Below are 20574 nucleotides of genomic sequence, written 5' to 3' on the forward strand. Positions count from 1 at the left end.
AAAAATTCTAGAAATGCTAAAAAACTCATTTACAACAACAACAACACAATCTCTAATGACTGTATTAGTTAGATATTGTTCTTACAACATATTTTTTTACTTTTTTTGTAGTTTATAAAATTATGTTTGTTTTTGTGTTAATTATTTTTTAAAATAAATATTTTAATAATTTTGTATTATTTTAAAGCATATATATATATATATATATATATATTATTTTACTATACCCCTCTTCGTAAAGCACTATTTATTGGAATAATGCTTTGCTTTGTTTTTTTCTTTTTCAATTAATTTTTTTATTTAATTTATTTTTATTTTTATTTTTTTCTATTTAATTATCACACTTTTTATGATACAATCTTGCAGCTAAACTCACATACAAGAATCTTGGGTTTAATGTTACAGCTAGACCAAATGTTCTTAGGCTTTGCGTTGTAGTCAAACTCACATAAACTTAGGTCATTCAAGTTTCATATTATTATTTGTATTATAAATATTATTATTATTATTATTATTATTATTATAATAAATATTGCTAATATAATAATTACTAAATTTTTTAAAAATATAATTAATATTAAAAAACAACCATAAATTTGATTTGAAGGGTGAAATTAAAAACTATAAAAACTTAGGTAAGACATATTTAATATTATTATTAATATTATAAATATTATTATTGTCATTATTATTAATAAATTTGGAAAAAAAATATTATTACTATTGAAAAGATATTATAGATTTGATTTGAAGGGTACAATGAAAAATTATTATTGTTGTTGTTGTTGCTGTCATCGTTGTCATAATTGTTATTATTCTTATTATTATTATGATTATTAGTGTTATTTTTATTCCTAGTATTTTTTTATTATTAAATTTGAGAAAAATATCATTACTATTGAAGAAAGACTATAAACTTGATTTGAAGTGATTAAAAACTATAAGAACTTAGATCGGATAAATTTAATGTTATTATTTTTATTATTATTAGGAAAACTAGACCTCAAAAACTTCAGTCTAGCTAGGGCTCTAGACCTAAGTTTATTATTATTATTATTATTATTGTTATTATTATTATTATTATTATTATCATTAAAGAAAAACCATAAATTTAATTTCAAAGGATAAAAAGCTATAAGAACTTAGTCAAACAAGTTTAATATTTTTATTAATATTTAAAATATTATTATTAGTATAATAAATATTATTATTGGTATTATAATTAATATTATAAATATTACTCTAGAACCAAACATTGTAGCCAAACCCAAGACTCTTAAATCTAGCCTTGCAAATAGACTTAACTAACGCTTTTTGATCTTAACTTTTTTTGATATTTTTTATGCTAAAAAATTAGCCCGTGGTGGAGCGTGGGCTACCTAACTATTATTTACTATAAAAACTGGATAAACTCCATCATGAGCTACCTAACTAGTCTTTACTATAAGAACTGGATAAACCCAGCTTCTTCACTACTTATGTGAAGAGTGAATAAATGGCCTTTTTTATTTTCTATTTAAATTACATCTTTTATTTTTTTTGAAATCTTTTTTATTATTTTTTAATTTCATTTTTAAACATCTCGTTGATTTTGAATTGATCTTTATAATTTTTTTATTTGGTTTTTTATAAAATTATCGTAGTCTCAAACAAATATCACAATATTTAGTTACTGCTCAATTTTATGAGTATTTATTTTCATTATCATATTATTAAGTAAGAAATAATTAAAAAAATTATTAAATCTATTAGAGTACATGATCTAGATTTTTAGTTTGATAGGTTAAACAATAAAGCTTAAGTCAATTAACAATGTCACAATCTAAATATTGCAAAAAAGATGTCATCTTAAATTTGTTTTAAAGCTAAACCAGCTTTTTTATTGGTTTTTCATATTGCTTTTAGACCCATTAAATTAATTAGATCACGTCAGAAAAACTCCTACATCAATTAATTTTAAACATAGGCTAAATAATGAGTCAGGTTGAAAGATTTCAAAGTTGGACTGGCTCCTTTTTTTCTTTGATTGAATATTTTTTTCCTTTTATTTATCAATCATGTCTTTTAATATTTGGTTGATTTTAAAAAAAATCTTCATAATTTATTTTGATTTATTTTGTGTGAGGTTATTACTATCTCAAATAAATATTATGGTATTTGATTGGTGTTTAATTTTGCTAGAAATAATTTTTGTTATCATATTTTTAAGTAAAAAATAATTTTTAAAAACAAAACTGTTAAACCTAGTGGAGTTCATGATCTAGGTTGAGGGTTTGGTGGGTTAAGATATGAAACTCGAGTCGATCTAATATATCATTATCTTAAAATTTAAAAAATAAAATAAAATAAAAAATATCATCTTGAAATATTTTTTAAAACCAAAACATGCTTCTTACTTGTTTTATGGGTAATTTTAAGACTATTTAAATTAATTAAATTATATCGACGTAGCTTCCATACGGGTTAATTTTAAACTCAAGCTTAAAAAAATAACATATTATATAGATTTCAAGATTTGCTTTACGTGTTCAAAGTTTAATAATATTGATAAGTAACTTTCTACGAACTTGACTCTTTTTTTATTTAAATGATTAAAAGGTTTGAGAAATTGTTGTTGCATCCAAAAATTCAAATGGATTATTGTATCTTAGAAAAGAAATCGTAATATATGTAAAATTATCCATCTGCAAAGGAAGCATTTTCTCTCCAAGAATAATGCTATTGCATGCTACAAACACAGGTTTCTTCTAAGACTCTTGTATTTTTCAATATTTGTTTTTAATTCTAAATGTTTGTATTATTGCTTTTAGTTGTTGGTTTAATGTAGAAAAAGGAAACAAAAATCTATGATGCATTTGTTTGCCTATTTCTTTCCAATTAATCTTCTAACAGCTTCACCACTTTCCTTCATTGCACTCTCCGTGATCACTACAGTGAAAAATTAACCACCAAAATATTGTCTCATAGAACAATCAAGCTGTTAGTCCCATCTCTATTTTTTTCTCGTTTAACAAATCATTATTTAAGTTCGTCAAGTATTTCTATAGTTATCAAGCATTTATGACTGAAATTGAGAATAAATTGGTCTGAAATACTCAACACTCATTGTATTTATGTGAGTTGTTAAAGTTGAGGTTTCTGTGACTTGTGCTCGATTAAAAGATAATAAATAGCATGCCAGGAAGCCACTGCTTTTTATCCATCCAGTGCCTTTTATCTTCAATTGAATCAGTTCTACTCAGTACAACGTTGTTATTAGTCATAACAACAATTAAGAATCTGTCAACTCATCTCATATATGTTTTATAGATTCTTGAAGCTAGATTGAACAGGAGCCAGGGTGGCCCTGTTGTGAAATGTTGAAACGTAGCAACTAAAAGAGAACTTTTGTGTCAAACATGTGGAGGGAGATATGTTCAAAAGCGTTCCAAAGGGAGATGTTATCATTCTATAGGTGAGTTAAAACCTTGTTGACAGTTTCCCCTAGTGACTGGGATGATGAATACTGCTACTTGGAATTTTTAAAGAGCTGTCATATATTTGTTCTAACTGATGGGAAATTAATTGTTGTGGAGCAGATTCTTCCAAATCTTTCAGAGATTACTACTGTTTCCATGCATAGACGAGTCTCAACTTGACATGGTTTCACTAACACAACAGGAGGGAAGGAACGAAGGTAAAATCACCTTTTTAACTTGGCATTCAGTGCTGGATTTAAAAGTGTCAATTTTGTATCTTATCTTTATCACTGTTAGGTTACGAAGTTCTTGAAGTAGATGATATCCAAGTTTAAGAGCTGTAACTCGTATAAGCCCTTGTTAGTTACTCTTACCAGATGAGAAATGAAGTTGTTTGATGCATGTTCCCTAGCAGAACTGGGAAAAGGTATTTGATAGTGTCTCGTAGTGAATTTATTGGATCTTGGAACAAAAAACTTGATGGCCGGATGTTATGAAACTACCAACCATTAATGGAAGATATTATCATAGATCAAAGATAATATCTCAATCAAACAATAATGATTTGGGTTATCCTTCATTAACTTACGTCTAATGTCCCCACCATCTTCTCTTCAACAGCATCACATATTCCAAAGGCAGAGAACTGGTTTGCAATATTATAATTACAGTTATAATTAAAAAAAATAAAAATAAAAGATTTGATGATTCAACTGTTCACTTAGAGGCAATCAACTATTCACTAGAATAGTTCTAAGGTACACCCCCTCGATTGGCTTTTTTTTTCTTCCAGATACGTCTGGTCCAGGAGCTGCTAGGTGCTTTGTTCAACTAATGTTTACCTATGTTCCTATGATTTTTTCTGCCTCATATGCCCTTTTTCCATCCAACACACCAAGAGCTGCATTATTTCTTGTGTTACAGAATTATAGCTTGTGTTTGTCTTTCTAGCTCACAGGGTTTGCACGTCTTATCAGTATTTATTCTCTCTCTTTTATTTGCATCTTCCGCTTGCTGGTGTGCTAGCGTTTGTTGTTGATCTCGATATTTTTGGGCTCTAATTTGTAGGTTAGTCTTTCCTTGATTTGTGCATAGGAGTGATTGTCCATGAAAAGCGTTTCGGCAAGTTATGCATATTGTTGTTTATGCTGGGAGGGGTGCTTACTATATATACTTGTTATTCATCTACTTCGTGGATGGATGCATGGGCAAGGTTCTCATGCAACTCGGTTAGGCAATGACATTTTTCTATTTGGTTTGGTATGACTAGAAGCATGTAACCAAGTCATGTGGGCCAAATTAAAAAGTTCGGGATTTGGTTACGAGGTGCGATAATGATACACAAGGGAATGATGAAATTTAGATTGAATGGAAGGAGGATTAGGATAAAGGTCCAAATTTATCCAAGAAAAATTGACAAGGTGTGTGGATTATCAGAGAAAAGTAGTTGAAGTTGTGCATCCTTAAAACTAAAAAGAATGAAGATGTATGGTTACTAGGTGGTTTTCTATAGTTTTTTTTATTTAAAGAAGGCTGAACAAAGAAGAAGGAGACAATCAAACATAATAACAACTCAACATTCCAATAACAATTGCACGCCATTTCAATCAAGTTTGCAGTAACTTCAAAACCTATTTATCTATAGACATCAACTAGTAGATAGTAATCAACAGGTAAGTAACTTGTAAGCTTGTAATTAGTAGGTTTGTAATCTAGCAAGCTTGGAATTTTCATTATATAGAAATCCAGAAAACACCAAAAATATCAGTCAAGGCATTTCAGTTCATGGTTGTAATCAAACCAAAGATCATTCAATGAATGTAAATTTTTTAATCTTGAAATATTAAAGTTCTTATTTACATTCATAGCATTAAAATATTTGATTACTTCTCATTAATTAAATTATATTCTAGCATTGATATGAGTCTAAAATCACAAATCTAGAGTTGTGGCGAAGGTCTAGAATATAAATTTCATAAATTAGACTTGCTATCTAAAATTGAGATAAAATTAAATCCTCTTAACTAAGATAGATATAAAAGAACCTATAGAATAATAGGCAATCACACTAGGAGTGTTATAGTTGTTCTTTAAAACTATGACACTAAAAATATTAATATTACTAGAAAATATAGAAAAATAGAAAAATTAGTTGATGTCTCTAATAAATAAGGAAATAAATAATCAAACCTTTAAGGGGAAGAAATATAAAATGAAAAGGAAGCATGTTTAATGACTATAGAAGAGAGATATTTACTCTTTGAATGGAGAGTGAATGATGTAAATAAAATACTCGAAGAAAGGTATAAATTCTTTTTTAAAAAATAAAAATAAATATAGAATTAAAATAAAAAAGATTGAATATCATTTAAATGTAATTGTAATAATAAATGAGAGATTAACTCATGTTATTCTAGAGTCCAATGTTAGAAAAATGTAGAATAATGAAATAAGTTTAGAGCATGAAATAGAAAAATTAAAAAACATGAAGAGAGGTATAAATGTTTTTTCTGAAAAACTAAAAAGAAATGTATAATCAATATAAAAATTATTAAATATAATTTAAATATAATTATAACAATGGATGAAAAATTAACTCATGCCATTTTAAAATCTAATGATAGAAAAAGACAGAATGGTGAGATAAGTTTGAAGCATGAAGTAGAAAAATTACAAAACATGAATAAAGAATATTACAAGAAAATAATTAAGGCTACTGAATATGTCAATGCACAATTAAACACCAAAATAAACAAAGGAAATGACGAAGTGATTTTTATTTTAATTATACTTTGTTGGAGATAGTGAATAAGATTTCTCAATAAATGGTAGTTAAAGTTAAGAACTATTTAGATGAGAAAGTGGAAAAAGAATCAAATCCTAAGAGGTATGATCATAAACAAAATAAATAAAAAAAAATCTTTGAATGACCAAAACCGTTCGGTACTAGGAATAATCATCTATTTGAACCAAGAATTAACTAAGGGAAGCCTTTAATGTAGATGAAGCTAGGAGTAGTTCAAAAAATAAATTTACTAATTGTGAAAGTTCAACACTAAATATATAGATGAGATTATGATTCTAAATGACGTAGAAATGAATGGACTTCCAAATAAAGTTGATCTAGAGTATATTCTAGGGATAATGAAACAAGTTTATAGACCTAGATTTTAACAAATACATAAGCTAACATATAAAAAAATCATATTTAGAGTACATTGATAGGATATATATTTATCCTAATAATTTCAAGTTTCTAGAGTTTATTTTATTTAATGGCTAAAGGACTATGTTTGTTATAGAATATATACCAAGATTTATTTTACCAATGTAAGAAAGCATTTGATTCTGAATTTTTAAAATTAATATCATTTTCAAATTCTTTAACCAAAGATGCTTTTACTTGGTATAGAAATTTGCCATTAAATTCAATCCAGAGTTGAAATAATATGTAAACAATAATCCAAGCTCGCTTCACTATAATATAATTAGAATTTGTTTTGGTTGATTTGGTGAAATTAAAGCAATATCTTGAACAAACTATTAAATGATATCTAGATAGGTTCATGATGCGAATCCTGACTACTACATAAAATGATCTATTAGGAGTGTTTATTAGGTTTATGAGTGTCTATTAGCTCTATTTTAAGGCTTAAAATGAAGTGAATCCAAAAGGAGTTCTATGGACTACATTAAGAGGTTTTAGTTAAAAAGGTTCTAGTTTGTCAATTTAACTCTTTGTCTATCTTTTGGTTCATATTTGGAGTTACAAAAGGATTTTGGATGCGATTCCAGCAGGGTTGGAAACTATACATTTATACCTTTCTATCCATATATAGTATGTCTTATAATTCATTTATACAAGAGAGAACAACATGTTTGACATTAGCCCTAGACTTTACAAGCAAAATACTAAAACAGAAAAAACATTGTTTTCTTAAAAGTTATAGATTATATTCACTATAAGGAGTTCTTGATGCTATTGAGAAATTATATAAGAGCTTTTGGCTTACTTATTATTATAAGAATTTCATATCAAATAAGAAGAACTAATTGGTCATAAATTATTTTTTATTTTATATGATATCATATTTTAGTTTAGTGAGGATTCTTCAATAATTATTTCTCTTGGATATTTTATACTATCATAAATGACAAAGGGTGAAAAATAATTTTAACTATTATTTTATATATTTTTATTATTTTAAATCTAATTTTAATTAGTTTGAACTTTATTTAAATTCAATGCATGTCTGACCCATTAGTTTTAGGATTTACATATAAATATTTTTATGTAAGGATTTTATTCAATTTTGACAATAATAACAAAATTGTTATATATTGTGTATACTTTATAAATAACTCTTATGTTTTGATTCTTGATTAAACTATCCAAATTTATTAAAGAATTGATCAATTTTTATAGTGTTTTTCTATGCTTTTCATTTGCATCTTGATATAAGTGAAAGGTGGGGGTGATCTTCTTTATAATCTTGGTTCTTTAGGATAAGATTTTTGCTGGGTTAAACTCAAATTCAATTTTAATCTTAGCCTTTTTCAGAAAATTAATTTTTATATGGGTTTGTAGATACTTGTATTTATAGGGTTTGCATCACTTCATGGAAGCAAGGGAAAATGTTTGGCTAGAATTCTTAAAAAAGAATTTATTATGATTGCTCAACAAGGATTAGAATTAGATTTAAAAAATAAATTTGCAGAGATGAAGTTCAAATATATGAATTGGGAGTAAGGAATCCTAGACAGGAAATTATTGAAAGAAGAAGTAGAAAAGATGATTTCAATTTTTAAAACTTATTATCAAGAAATCTAGAATAGATATTGATGTCGTAAAGTTTGTATATGGTGCACCTTTATTTTATGATATTTTGACTAGAAAGAATGCTAAAGCTTTAAAGTCTTTAAAATTGATGAGAAAATATATTAATACCAACCTCTGATCACGTAATAACACAGAAGCAGACGTCCCAGTTCTATTCCTGGTGGCTTATTTTGTTACACTACTTTCAAACAGTGCTGCACCAGCTCTGCAAACATAATTTACACTTCAAATATGTAGTGCTCTAGCTTTTTTGGATTATTAAGACAGCGCAGCTATAGCCTTCTACATCTGGTTTCTCAGTTTAGCGTCGACGCTTTCAATGTTTTTTTTCATTTCATTCCATTCTCTGTCTGATCATCTTCTTCGTGTATCAATCCAAAAAATCTACAGCTTACTTCTTATACTGTTCACTTTGCACCCCGCGGCGTCGCGCAGGGCAATTCACCTAGTGATATCACCATGGGTCCATGGAGTTTTAACTAGCTTTTGTCATTGCTTTTATGTAGGGCGCATATCTAATTTTTGTTTAGGCTTTGAGATTAACCACAAGATGAGGGTTTTGTCTTTATAAGCAAATTCTGGCAACAGATTCTTGTAAAACAATATTTGGGTTACTGTTTTCTTTGCCTACATTTAGAGCCTCAGATTTAAGAAAACCATGGTTTTGTGAACTTGTTTAGTCGCCAAGCCAAGCATGGTTTTTGTTGTGAATGGTGAACTGAACGATATATATTTAGCCGAGGTCGATATTTTTAAGACTGCAATAATCAAATCCTTACATGTGTTAAGACCTTGTGGTGTTGTTCAGTAAAATGGGAAGTATATCAGGTCCTTGCAAGTCGCGGTTTAAAATTTTGTATGTCATGACTCGAGCAGTTTGACATCATTTCATTTTTATCCTCATCCTTCCTCAGATTGAAAGAAGTGCTGTGCAGACAATCGACACTCACCAGTCCTTTAATATCCAGAATTCCTCATTTATTCAGTGGATCAGCATTAAACGCTTCATTTTCATGCTTGTAAATGTTTCCCAGATGCTTTTGGTCAGATTCTTCTCTAATTAAGGCAATACAAAATTTTGATCTGGAGTCTTCATACATTGCAAACCCAAAGAAACAAGCTGAATTGCTTTGCTAGCACACAAAGGGAGAGAGCAAATAGCCGCAAAGTACCAAAGATAAATATAGCTGCTCTAGACCTTCCACCTAGAAGGTGATTATGGGCATAACTAATTCCAAGAGCAAGTAGCAAAATATTTAATTACATGTATCTTCAAGATAAAGGTACATTACATGGATTTACTCTGGTTAGAAGCTTATGTAAACAAAATGAAGCAAGGCAACAAGTTCATGCACAAAGCGGCATGATTCCTTTTTTCTTTTTGAGAAAACCGAAAGTTCATCTCATTGCAGCAGTGTTTCAACTGGCTTCCTTTAACTGCTACCAATTACTTCCTTGAATGTGTCTTTTATTTTTGCAATCAAAGCTTCCCTGCAATTTTCCCATGTGTATTAACATAAAATTAATGAGACAAACATGATGCATTTTTGCACCAATTTCTAGGTGGTTGTGTAGCAAGCATACACTTACCTGTCAGGTTTGAAAACCAGATTCTTGTATGCAAACCACTGGCAAGAAAAACAGGTGATGCGTGACACATTAGAAAAATATTATATTGTTAGCCACACACTGTATAAACAATAAATTTTAAGTTTTCAGACATCATAAACGAAAAAAAGGAGCTATTAAGTTGAAGATTGTTAAGGTGATGTGCTGATATTCGCACAGGCTCCTATATCCTACAATATTCCATCAACGTTGGAGGCATTTGTTGGATGTTGATGATATCAAAGCCTTCAGACGTAAGAAGGAAAATGAAATCTACTTAATATAATTTGTCTTCTTATATAAATCAAAATAGAAAAATTGAGAAAATACTACTTACTCCAGTGTAGCCAATTCCAGCAAGCTCAAGAACCCCAGGAATCAAAGGAAGTCTCTCAATTGCCTGGTACAGGAACACTTTAACCTCTTCAATTTAATTTATAGGGAAAGAGCAATGCCAAAGGCAGGTAAGGGGACTTAAAGAAATAACATTGGGAAAAAAGTGCATTTGGAGAAGCAGCTCACCGAGATAAACCCAGCCGAGCCCCAAAGTGCAACTCCACCAGCTACTACAACTGAACTCACTGCATATTTGTCTTCAACTTTATCCCACTGTCCACCGATAACAGATTCAAATAAAATATTTCCCAAACTTAATTAAAGCACGTGTCAAGAGAGGAAGATTTCTTACAGCTTCTTGAACTGTCTTGACAATCTCTGCAAGCTCAGTTGAAGCGACTTCTACTGGGGCCTCTCCTGTAGCCATAGTCATAACATTGCGAGCGATCTTTCGACCTGAAATTAAAAATAAAAAATCACTGTGAATAAAACAGAAAATCTGTGTTTCTGATATGTAATGCGAAGTGTCTACATGTATGTGTATTATTTGAGACTCACAATAAGCAGCGGCTTTCCAGGGGCGGTTTTGGGGCTGGACAGGAGGAGGGGGGAGTTTAGGGAGGCTCACACACTGTGGCGATGCAACTGCTGATTGGCGAGAAGCCTTGGCATCAATAAGGCTTGATGAGGAGGAGATTGACAAGGGTGTGGAGGAAGTCGAAGCCATGACTGTAGTGAATCCGTACAGGTCACTGCACTGTTTGTCCTGTGAAAGGATTCTAAAGGTCACAAAGGGAAAGTCACTGTTTGATAAATTCTTGATTAGACTGTGGAGATGGATCTTCTTCCAAGTCTAAAGCAAGAGCACCACACATTCCTTCCATGTAGATAGAATGCTGATGTGGCTGTTGGATAGCTAATCTATGGTGTTTATGATTGGATAGGTTACTCGAGGCTGGACCTCCGTTGTGCTTACAACTTTATTATGATATCTTCTCTGTTTTTCTTTTCTCCCCCTTCCCATAAACTTGGCCAAAAATATCCTCTCCATTCGGTCAGTAACGTTGTGCTCGATGGCATCACTTTTATCTCTTCGAGCAAGGTGGGGATACGATATAAGTAATTTTATATTTTTATGTTTTAAAATATTTTAAAAAAATTTAAATATTTTTATTTTTTTATTTTAAATTAATATATTTTTTATATTTTTAAATCATTTTGATGTATTGATATTAAAAATAATTTTTTTAAAATAAAAAATATATTATTTTGATATATTTTTAAATGTAAAATATTTTAAAAAATAATTGCATTCATATCTCCAAACACATTTTTAAACATGTAAAAACAAAAAATATTATTATTCAAATATTTTTTTACGTAAAAATAACTCATCAATGACAAATTACTACCAACTTTGTTCTATGGATTTAGATTTTCTAAATTAAATAGATAGATGGCTCGAGATGTTAAGCAACAGGGGAAAAAATAATAAAAATAAGATTTAGGTATTGTTAGTGTTTTTTTAAAGAACAAAATATAAAATTTAATTTTCAAATAAATTAAATAACAATAAAATTAAAAAAATATTTAATTTTTAATATTTAAGTCAATCTATTCTAACTTATCATACTAACCCATTAAACTCATAATCTAGTTCATGATTGCAATAATTTCATAAAACAGAAATAAAAAAAATTATAAAGTTTAATTTTCAATAAATTTAATATTAAAAAATAAGATTGAAAAAAAAATTATTATAAAAAAATATCTAAAACTTAAATCGTGATCAATTCGAGTTAACTTTTCAAGTCTATAACTGGGTTATATAACCAAGATTATCCTATAAAAAAATCATGAAATTTCATTCTCAATTAATCATATCTCAAATAATAAATATTAAAAATAAATTAAATTAAATTTTTAAATAAAAAATAACAATAAAAAAATAAAAATTAAATTTAATATAAAACTAAAATGACTTGAAAACTTTTTATTTTTATTTTTGTTAGACTAGCGTGAATATCTAGAAGATGAAAGAAAAGTAAGTGTTTGAGCCAAAAAAATTAGTGGTTGATTGATGTTTACCTGCTGTGATCTAGATTTCACCTTCTCAGCGTGAGAAAGCAACGATTCGACATGGTTGATTGATGTTTAAAGTATGAGAACAATGTCTGCACAGAGGGAGAATAAGGAAGGGAGACTATTTTACGTGGATTCTTGTGCTGCCAGCCAGTTTCTTATATCTTTGATCTGGCATCATCATCTAGGTTTTCAACCCCATTCAACAAGAAAAACCCTAATAAACCCCACCTCAAATTTCAATACATTACCCATTATTCCACAAAAAAAAAAAAAAACTTTAGAATCCTGGCCTTAAATTCAAATTGTCAAGACTCGAGAGAGATCCATGAAATCCTTTTGCATTCCAAAACCTTGAAGTTGTAAGCAAATTAAAGATATGAGTTCTTCATGGCTTTAAAATTACCATAATGAAGAAGCAGAAACAAAAAGAGGATCAGGTCAACGAAATGAGCAAATTGCAGACAATGGAAGAGAAAGACTATGATTTTTTTAGTAGAGAAAGCAAGATAAGAGAGAGAGAGAGAGAGAGAGTAATTGTGTGATTTTTTAATTTTTAATTTTTTATCTTTTATTTAAAAAATTATATAAATATAATTTTTCAAAATATAAAAGAAAAATAAACATACAATCAAACTTTAAAAAGCTTTTTATAATTATTTTTATTTATAAAAACACGATCAGATTTTTCTTATAACTATACCTATTTATTACAATAATAATAATAATAATAATAATAATAAGTGAGTGGAGAATCCGATTCTCCATCCATTTAAATAGAACCAATTCTTGCAATTTTTTTCATAATTCAATTAATAATAATATTAGTATTTTTTTTGAGACCTCAGACACAAATCTATTATTAATGACGTAAAAAAATTATTTAATCAAGTAAAGTTTAAAGTCTTGATTTGTTTTTTTTGTCGTTAGAAAATTTTTTGGTAATTGTTTTTTTAAAAAATCAAATTAATTTTTAAAATATTTTAGATTATTTTAATGAGTTGATGTTTAAAATTTTAAAAAATATATATGATTTTAATATATTTTAAAATAATAAATATTTTAAAAAATATAATATTACATACTTTAAAATTAAAATTGACATGACATCTTAATTACAAAAAGATAAACTCATTTAATTATTATAGCCATTTTGTTATTCAACTGAGACCCAGATGCCCACTGAGGACCAGGCCGACAGCACTGAAGAGCTTTCTTAAAAACGATAAATGACCTAAAATAAAACCATGCAACGTTAATGGATTGCGACTTTTACGTCCAAATGCAAGATCTGGGCTTAACAACCCATACTTCTTCTTCTTTTTGACGCTCCTAGTATTATTTGATGTTCGAATTTATATTAATATAATAAAATGTTTTAAAAACATTAAAAAAATTAACTTTTAATAAAAAAATAAATTGAAACTCACTCTCAAATAGCATTATTAAGAAAGAATATAATCTTAAGCTCAAATATGGCGCTCAAATCTCACGCACTTAATGGTACTTGCTACTACTGATATATACATTGTGCTCATTATATACATACAAAACCAAATGGTTATGTGTGTTTTCACATATAATGAATATCATTAGATCTATTTTCATATATAGAAACTAAGTTTTATAGTAATAAATAAAGAAAATTTATTAAAATAGTTAGGTAAATTACTATAATAATATATAATACTGTAAATTTTTTAATCCAACTTTATTTTTAAGTTTATTTTTTCAATTGTAGCTTTTTATGTCTAAATCAATAGCTATTTTCTTAAATTTTATTTAAAAAATTTAATAAATGAAAATGAAAGTGTAAAGCAAGGTGAAATCTCAAGTCAATCTCAAATTCTTTATAAAAAGTTTTGTTTAATCCACCTATTTTTATTTTTCTCTATATTAAATCCCTTTAGATTTTTAATTTTAATTTTGATCCATGAGGCCATTTTCTTAACATTTTAATCTTTGAGTTTGAAAGAGAAGATAAAAAGTTATATAAAAACAATAATGAGAGAGAAAATTGTTGGTTTGTCATCATTTAATAACAAAAATGACTAATTTTGATGATAAATGGTTCCATTCGATAAAAAAAAGTTTGATTGTGATGGTTTTCTTCCTACAAACATGACAAAAAAGTAGATTGGATTCAATTTAGATTTTTTTATTTATTTTATTTTATTGTTTTAAAATTAGTGAGTGGTTTGCAAAAGTTCTTATGGTGTTTTTATATGAAAATGGGTTGAAAATAAAAATTTAGACTAAAATAACCTTTAGTTTTTTTTAAGCATCATGATTGTCGCTGAATTCTCAGCAAGTAGTTTGATAGGTGATAAGTCTTCAACCACTGCAGATCACCTATCACCCTTTAAATTAAAAAAAAAAAAACAAAAAAGAAAAACAAATGTTGGCCTGGGGTGGCAAGTCTATGTGTTTAAGCTCTCTCTTCTTCTTTTTTATCTTGTAATATTGGATTTTTATTGATTTTTTTTATTGCTTTGTTTCTAAATTTTATTCCTTAACATTTGATTAATTTTAAATTGATTTTTAATTTATTTTCTATAAGTTAGTTTCTCGTATTCTCAAATAAGTATCTTGATATTTGGTCAATGCTTAATTTTGAGATTGATTATTTTTATTATTGTATATTTAATTAACAATAATTTAAAAAAATAAAGTTATTAAACTCAATAAAGTCTAAGAATTGAATTATATATTTAGTTGGTTAGCTTATATTGATTGAAAAATAAGTTTCATAATTTATTTTGTTTGTTTTATATAAAATATTGTAGCCTCAAACAAACATTCGGATTGATTCTTGATTTTGTAAGCATTTAATTTTATATCATATAATTAAGTAGAAATTATTTTTAAAAAATAATGTTTTAAATATTTGTTTTAAAACAGGTTTGTAATACCCAGAAAATCCTCTTCATTGCCATCTTGGCTGACCATTAACCAGGCTCACAGTTAAAAACATAAAAACAAGAGGAAGAGAAAAAGGAGAACTCCACGGTGAAAAAGTTATGCTTATTGATTCACAATCCCAAGGAACAATGCATAGAGAATCCAGGACAAGGATCTCTTTCACGGAATTGGGGTAAAAGAAAAAGGTCTGGTAGTGAAGGACATTGGAGATCATTTCAAGGTGAATTATCACAATATTGTACCACAAAAAAAAAAAAAAAGAAGAAGTGAATTATCTCTGGAAAAGAGTGATCCAAGACGCCAAATCATTACGATATTATCGAGATTAATTACATGCTTACCTGTTCCACATTTTCTATCTAAAAAGATTAATATAAAATCAAGTTTACCCACGATCGATGTCATGAACGGTAATTAGGAAGAAAGCTTGATTATGATAAGACCCTTACAGAGAAAACCAAATTAAAAAAAAAATGAAAGAAAGAACAGTTACATGCAAACATAATACTTTACACGGTTTGATTATGCATGTCTACTCCTATGAATGTTAGAAAAGGAAATTCATGAATAAGAGTTTAAAGAACTCTCAATCTTAATCCAAAATTTATACATAAAAACTCAAGCCACGCAATGAACGTTCTTTTTGTAAGATTAAAAGGGTGCATGTAAGAATGCAGTTACAATCACAGCTTCTTAAATTATAAAATTTTGTTAATTTTTTTTATATATTTTAAGATTATTTTGATGTGTTGATTTTAAGAATAATTTAAAACAATAAAAAATTATTTTAATATATTTTTTTTAAAAAAATAAAGGATGTTAATACAACAAACCTAAAAAAAATACAACACACGCTATTAATAGGTATTGTGCCTGAAATACAACACACGCTATTAATAGGTATTATGCCTACATTATCATAAAGGATCTATATTGGAAAATAAATATCCTATTATTGAATTCTTTTTATATACAATTTTATGTCCATGTAGTGTGGGAGACTATACATGGATTTGATGGTGAGTCTCTATTATTTTTTTAATTAAAAATGATGTTTATGTATTTCTGGCCTACTAGTGCTTTTTAAAGTAAAAAGAAAAATTTACAACTCAGATGATAGACTTAACCGAGTTAAATAAGTTGATTTTATTTTAATTAGATAGCAAAAAAATCAGCAATGATATTAAATGAACCAAATTTCTCGAATTTTTTAAAAAAGGTTATTAAATGAACCAAATTTCTCGAATTTTAAAAAAAAAAATCACTATACTTGGGAAAAAAACATATTTTTTTCTAAAAAAAAAAATATTGTAGTTTAATTTCCATCCAATTATGTATGGAACGACAAAATTGAGTTAAAAAAACTAAAAAATTGGTTGAAGTCAACCCAAGTTAGCATAACAAACATGTAACCTTGATAATAAGAGACGAGTCAACTCGGGTTAAACTATCAAACTCAAAATCTAGATTATGAGATTAGAATAATCCAATAGAAAATAAATCAAAGAAAACCACAAATTAAGCCTATATTTTTTTTAAATAGAAAATAAATCAAAGAAAATCACAAATTAAGCCTATATGTTTTTTAAAAAAAACTAATGTCAGAATAATAAAATAAAAAAATAAAATAAAATAAAACTACAAACCAGGGTTAACTTCTGAAACTTGTGATCTAAATCAATAGACTAAAAGCATCATACAAAGAAAAACTACAAAGCCCAATCCCTATCAGTCAAATGTTAAATGTTGAATTCAAGAAAAAAAAATCAATTGTATTTTAACAAAAGGATTAAAGGATCCAAAAAAAATTACCAATTAAAATAATAATGATCAAAATTAAACCAAAAAATAAATTAGAGGATAAAATTGAAAATAAAATACTTTAACAAAATGATAAAAAATCAAAAGAGTGAGGATCAAATTGAAAAACATAATATATCATAAATTTGAATTGAATGATGAAATTAAAAATAAATAAAAATTGTACAAAAGGGTCAGGAATGTTTTTTTAAATAAGAACCAAATTGAAAAAATAAAATATCATAAATTGAGATTGGAAAATAAAATTAAAAATAAATAAAACTTTTATGAAAGGACCAAAAACAAATATTATAAATCAAAAGAATAAAGATTGAAGTTGAAATATCAAAAACTAAGAGTATAACAATGAAATTTTTAATGACAAGTATGGCATTGCGGGGAGGATTGGGGAAAAAAAAAGAAGAAGCTCTATCAGCAACATCGCATCTCACAAACACCACACGTGACGCTCTACCATAATTTGGGATTGGAAAATAATAGTAAAATATCAATAACTAAAAGAGTGCATCAGATTATGGACATCTTCCATACGCTAACCCATGCATTGCACATGTTAATTACTTTTCTGTTTTAATAATATTTTATATTTTTTAAAAATTAAATTATCCTTGATCAACTTGATAATAAAAAAAAACTAGGGTAAAAAGATAAAAAAATCTCTTTAATACAAGCTTTATTTTTTTTTAAGTATAATTAATTCATTTTATTATTCTTAAAAAAATGAAGTAAAAGCCTCTAGAAGTCAATTTCAAAAATTTTGCTTTAATGTGCAAATTAGTAATTTTACTATGACTAAAAAAATAAAAAATATAATTTTACTTTGATTAATCTAATAATGACCAATGAGCTACGCAAAACAGGAAAATAACCCCAACTTCATTATAATAGTGAATAATATTATTTGTCTATGGTAACAGTGAATTTGTTATCCAGTTTAGCTTTTTGGTTATATATAAAATGTTATAATATTATTTAAAATAAATATTTTGTTATTTAGAAAGTTATAATTTTACTCTTATACATAATTTATAATAATTTTACTCTTATTTATTCTTACAATGAAGGCATCAAAATATAAATTTACAAAAATCATACAATTTTCATATGCATTAAGATTTGAAATTAAGTGTATGATGGCTAATGTCGTACCATGTCATTTTCATGTGTGTGATATTAATTGTGTTTTCAAATGAATAATTTATCTTATCAGTTTTTTTCATTTTAGTTTTTTAACTTCCCTTCAATCTACAAGATTTATTTCATATGTCATTCTAATATCATAACACCTATAGTTAAGAGAGTCTCCTCCAATACGGATAGAAGGAAATTATTGCTCTATTTCTTATAAAGTATGATATATAAATATATGTGTATTTATTATTATTGCACATAATATATTTTATTACTAGAATAAATAAAATATTATTGGGTTGACTATACACCATAGGAACATACTTATATATGTTCATAGGTGTCATGGTATTATGTTATCATAATCTTTTTTTAAAAAAAAACTTGAAGTTTAATTATTGTTAATTGCTCTATAGGAAAAAAATTAAACACAAAAAAAAAGAGAAAAAAAAGATAAAGGATTAAAGAATTTATTATTTATGTTAGGCGAAATATTCTTGCTAGACAAATGTAAATTTCTTTTTAATATCTATTTTGCTTGACTTATAAAATAACTATTAATATAAAATTTCTCATGTTATTGGACACTAGTTGTGTTTTGAGATGAATACTTAATTTTTAATTTAATCAGAATAGTAATATTTAAACCAAAATTATTTAATTATTAAAAATATAACATATTATTAAAAGAATTATTTTTTTAAGATGTTAAATATTATTTTAGGGTGATTGAGAGAGTGACAATGATTATCTTTTAAAATATTATTTTAGGGTGATTGAGAGAGTGATAATGATTATCTTTTAAAGTGTTTTTTATTTGAAAATATATTGAAATAATATTTTTTATTTTTTAAAAATTATTTTTCATATTAATTTAAAAATATAAAAAATAAATTAATTTAAAATTAAAAAATTATTTTAAAAACCAAAAAAATTATATTTCGGTTTTCGTGTGAAGGCTCGGACTGAGCGCCAAAACATCAGGTCCGTCTGAAGTACATGGTGCCTGTAGTTTTCTGCAGAATGTCTCTGAATTTGAATGAGTACTGGGGGCAACGGGTACATCAGGGATTTGACGAGAACCAGCATGCATCAACCACAAGGAACATATGCAAGATATTACCATGTCACTAGGCATAGGAAAGCCAGGGAAGATGCCGAAGAAGAATCAGGAGAGAAAACAAATGAAAAGGTTTATTTTCAAGGAAGATAAAGTAGTTTCTATTTACTCCTTCTCTTTTTATTTCTTTTGCCTTTTCCCGTAAACTTTTCGTCATCGGAGTTTTCACAGCTGACGGCGAAGACTTTGGTAATCCACGACCTCCGACTTCTCATCCAGCAACGACAAACCTTTCCAGTAGATAATAAACAAACAGAGCTGTTTCTACTGAATACCAGACGCTGATGTGCTCGAAGAAGTAACGATAAGATAATGCTGATGATGATATGGAAATGCGAGATTAACACATAATCTAATGCCAACGAAACTCTGAAAACGAGATTAGTTTTTGAATATGCTGGCTCGGGTTTCCAAATAAAGCAGTCTCCTATTCCAATATATATGTGCGCCCAATGTTCCTTCTGGATCCATTGATGTCATCAAGGTGGAAGTTGCCCCCTGGCTTCACCTTAATAAAATATAAATCGGGATTATAAGCAATCTGCCGCTAATTCTTGTTCTTTGAAAGTATATACTCAACCATAAATCACGTAGAGAAATGTATTCGTGATATATATATATATATATAAAAGAAATTATAAGAGGAGAGATTGAGGCTGGCCCCGGAGAAGGAAGAGGGGAGCAAAAAGCTGTCAGAAGAAGAGACACGAAAAACCAAAATGACTAGGACTGGTCTGGAGAAAGGATGATCTGTCTCTGACCGGACGTTGGTGATGCTTCTGCACATGGGGATGTGTGCGGCCATAGCTGCTGTCCAGTCCGCATCTCTCAATCTGAGCCTTATGACAATTTTCAGAGACTTCTTCCTCCCCCCTCTGACTTTTTTTTATTTTTGTATTTTTATCCTTCATATTAACAATTATTTTAATTTAATAATTTATATTGCCAAATAAATTTTAGGATATAATTATATTATTTTTTAATATATTTTTTTAAATAAAAAATTTTAAGTTTAAAACTTACACAATTCATATATCATATCAAAAAATTATTTTAATTCAATAATTTAAATTATTAAATAAAATTTTAAAATATAATTTATATTATACTTCTACATATCAAAATCTTTTTGCCCTTCGCAGTCCTTCAACCACATGACCTTCGCAATCCTTCCTGCTTGAACCTTTATTCTTATCTGAAGATGAATGAATCCACAAGGTAAAGGTTAAGACTAAGCTAATAAGAACAAGATATCC

General features: G+C 27.5%; 1 protein-coding gene across 2 annotated transcripts; it reads right to left on the reverse strand.

The window, feature by feature from the left end:
• Window positions 1–9382: 9382 nt before the first annotated feature.
• Window positions 9383–11159, reverse strand: LOC105126243 (protein CURVATURE THYLAKOID 1B, chloroplastic). 2 transcript variants are annotated; one of them, XM_011027057.1, is made up of 6 exons: window positions 10801–11155; window positions 10595–10698; window positions 10429–10515; window positions 10244–10306; window positions 9889–9926; window positions 9383–9789 (listed from the first exon to the last, which is right to left on the reverse strand). In XM_011027057.1, exons 1-6 carry the CDS (start codon window positions 10967–10969, stop codon window positions 9732–9734), a joined length of 519 nt encoding a protein of 172 aa, XP_011025359.1. In that variant the 5' UTR covers window positions 10970–11155; the 3' UTR covers window positions 9383–9731. The 2 variants fall into 2 exon arrangements, with proteins under 2 accessions (XP_011025359.1, XP_011025360.1); XM_011027058.1 differs by lacking the exons at window positions 9383–9789; window positions 9889–9926 and adding an exon at window positions 10002–10152 and having other exon boundaries at window positions 10801–11159.
• Between the last annotated feature and the right edge of the window lie 9415 nt (window positions 11160–20574).

The sequence above is a fragment of the Populus euphratica genome, unplaced genomic scaffold (assembly GCF_000495115.2).
Source record: "Populus euphratica unplaced genomic scaffold, PopEup_1.0 scaffold75.1, whole genome shotgun sequence".
Lineage (NCBI taxonomy): Eukaryota > Viridiplantae > Streptophyta > Magnoliopsida > Malpighiales > Salicaceae > Populus > Populus euphratica.

What these genes read in the sequence shown, in the direction of transcription:
- LOC105126243 (XM_011027057.1), bottom strand. Translation starts at nt 10,969, where the DNA reads ATGGCTTCGACTTCCTCCACACCCTTGTCAATCTCCTCCTCATCAAGC. An exon ending in GCTCGGCTGGGTTTATCTCG is followed by an intron (nt 10,307 to 10,428) that starts GTGAGCTGCTTC and finishes TTCCTGTACCAG; the next exon opens with GCAATTGAGAGACTTCCTTT. An exon ending in CTGGTTTTCAAACCTGACAG is followed by an intron (nt 9,790 to 9,888) that starts GTAAGTGTATGC and finishes GGAAAATTGCAG; the next exon opens with GGAAGCTTTGATTGCAAAAA.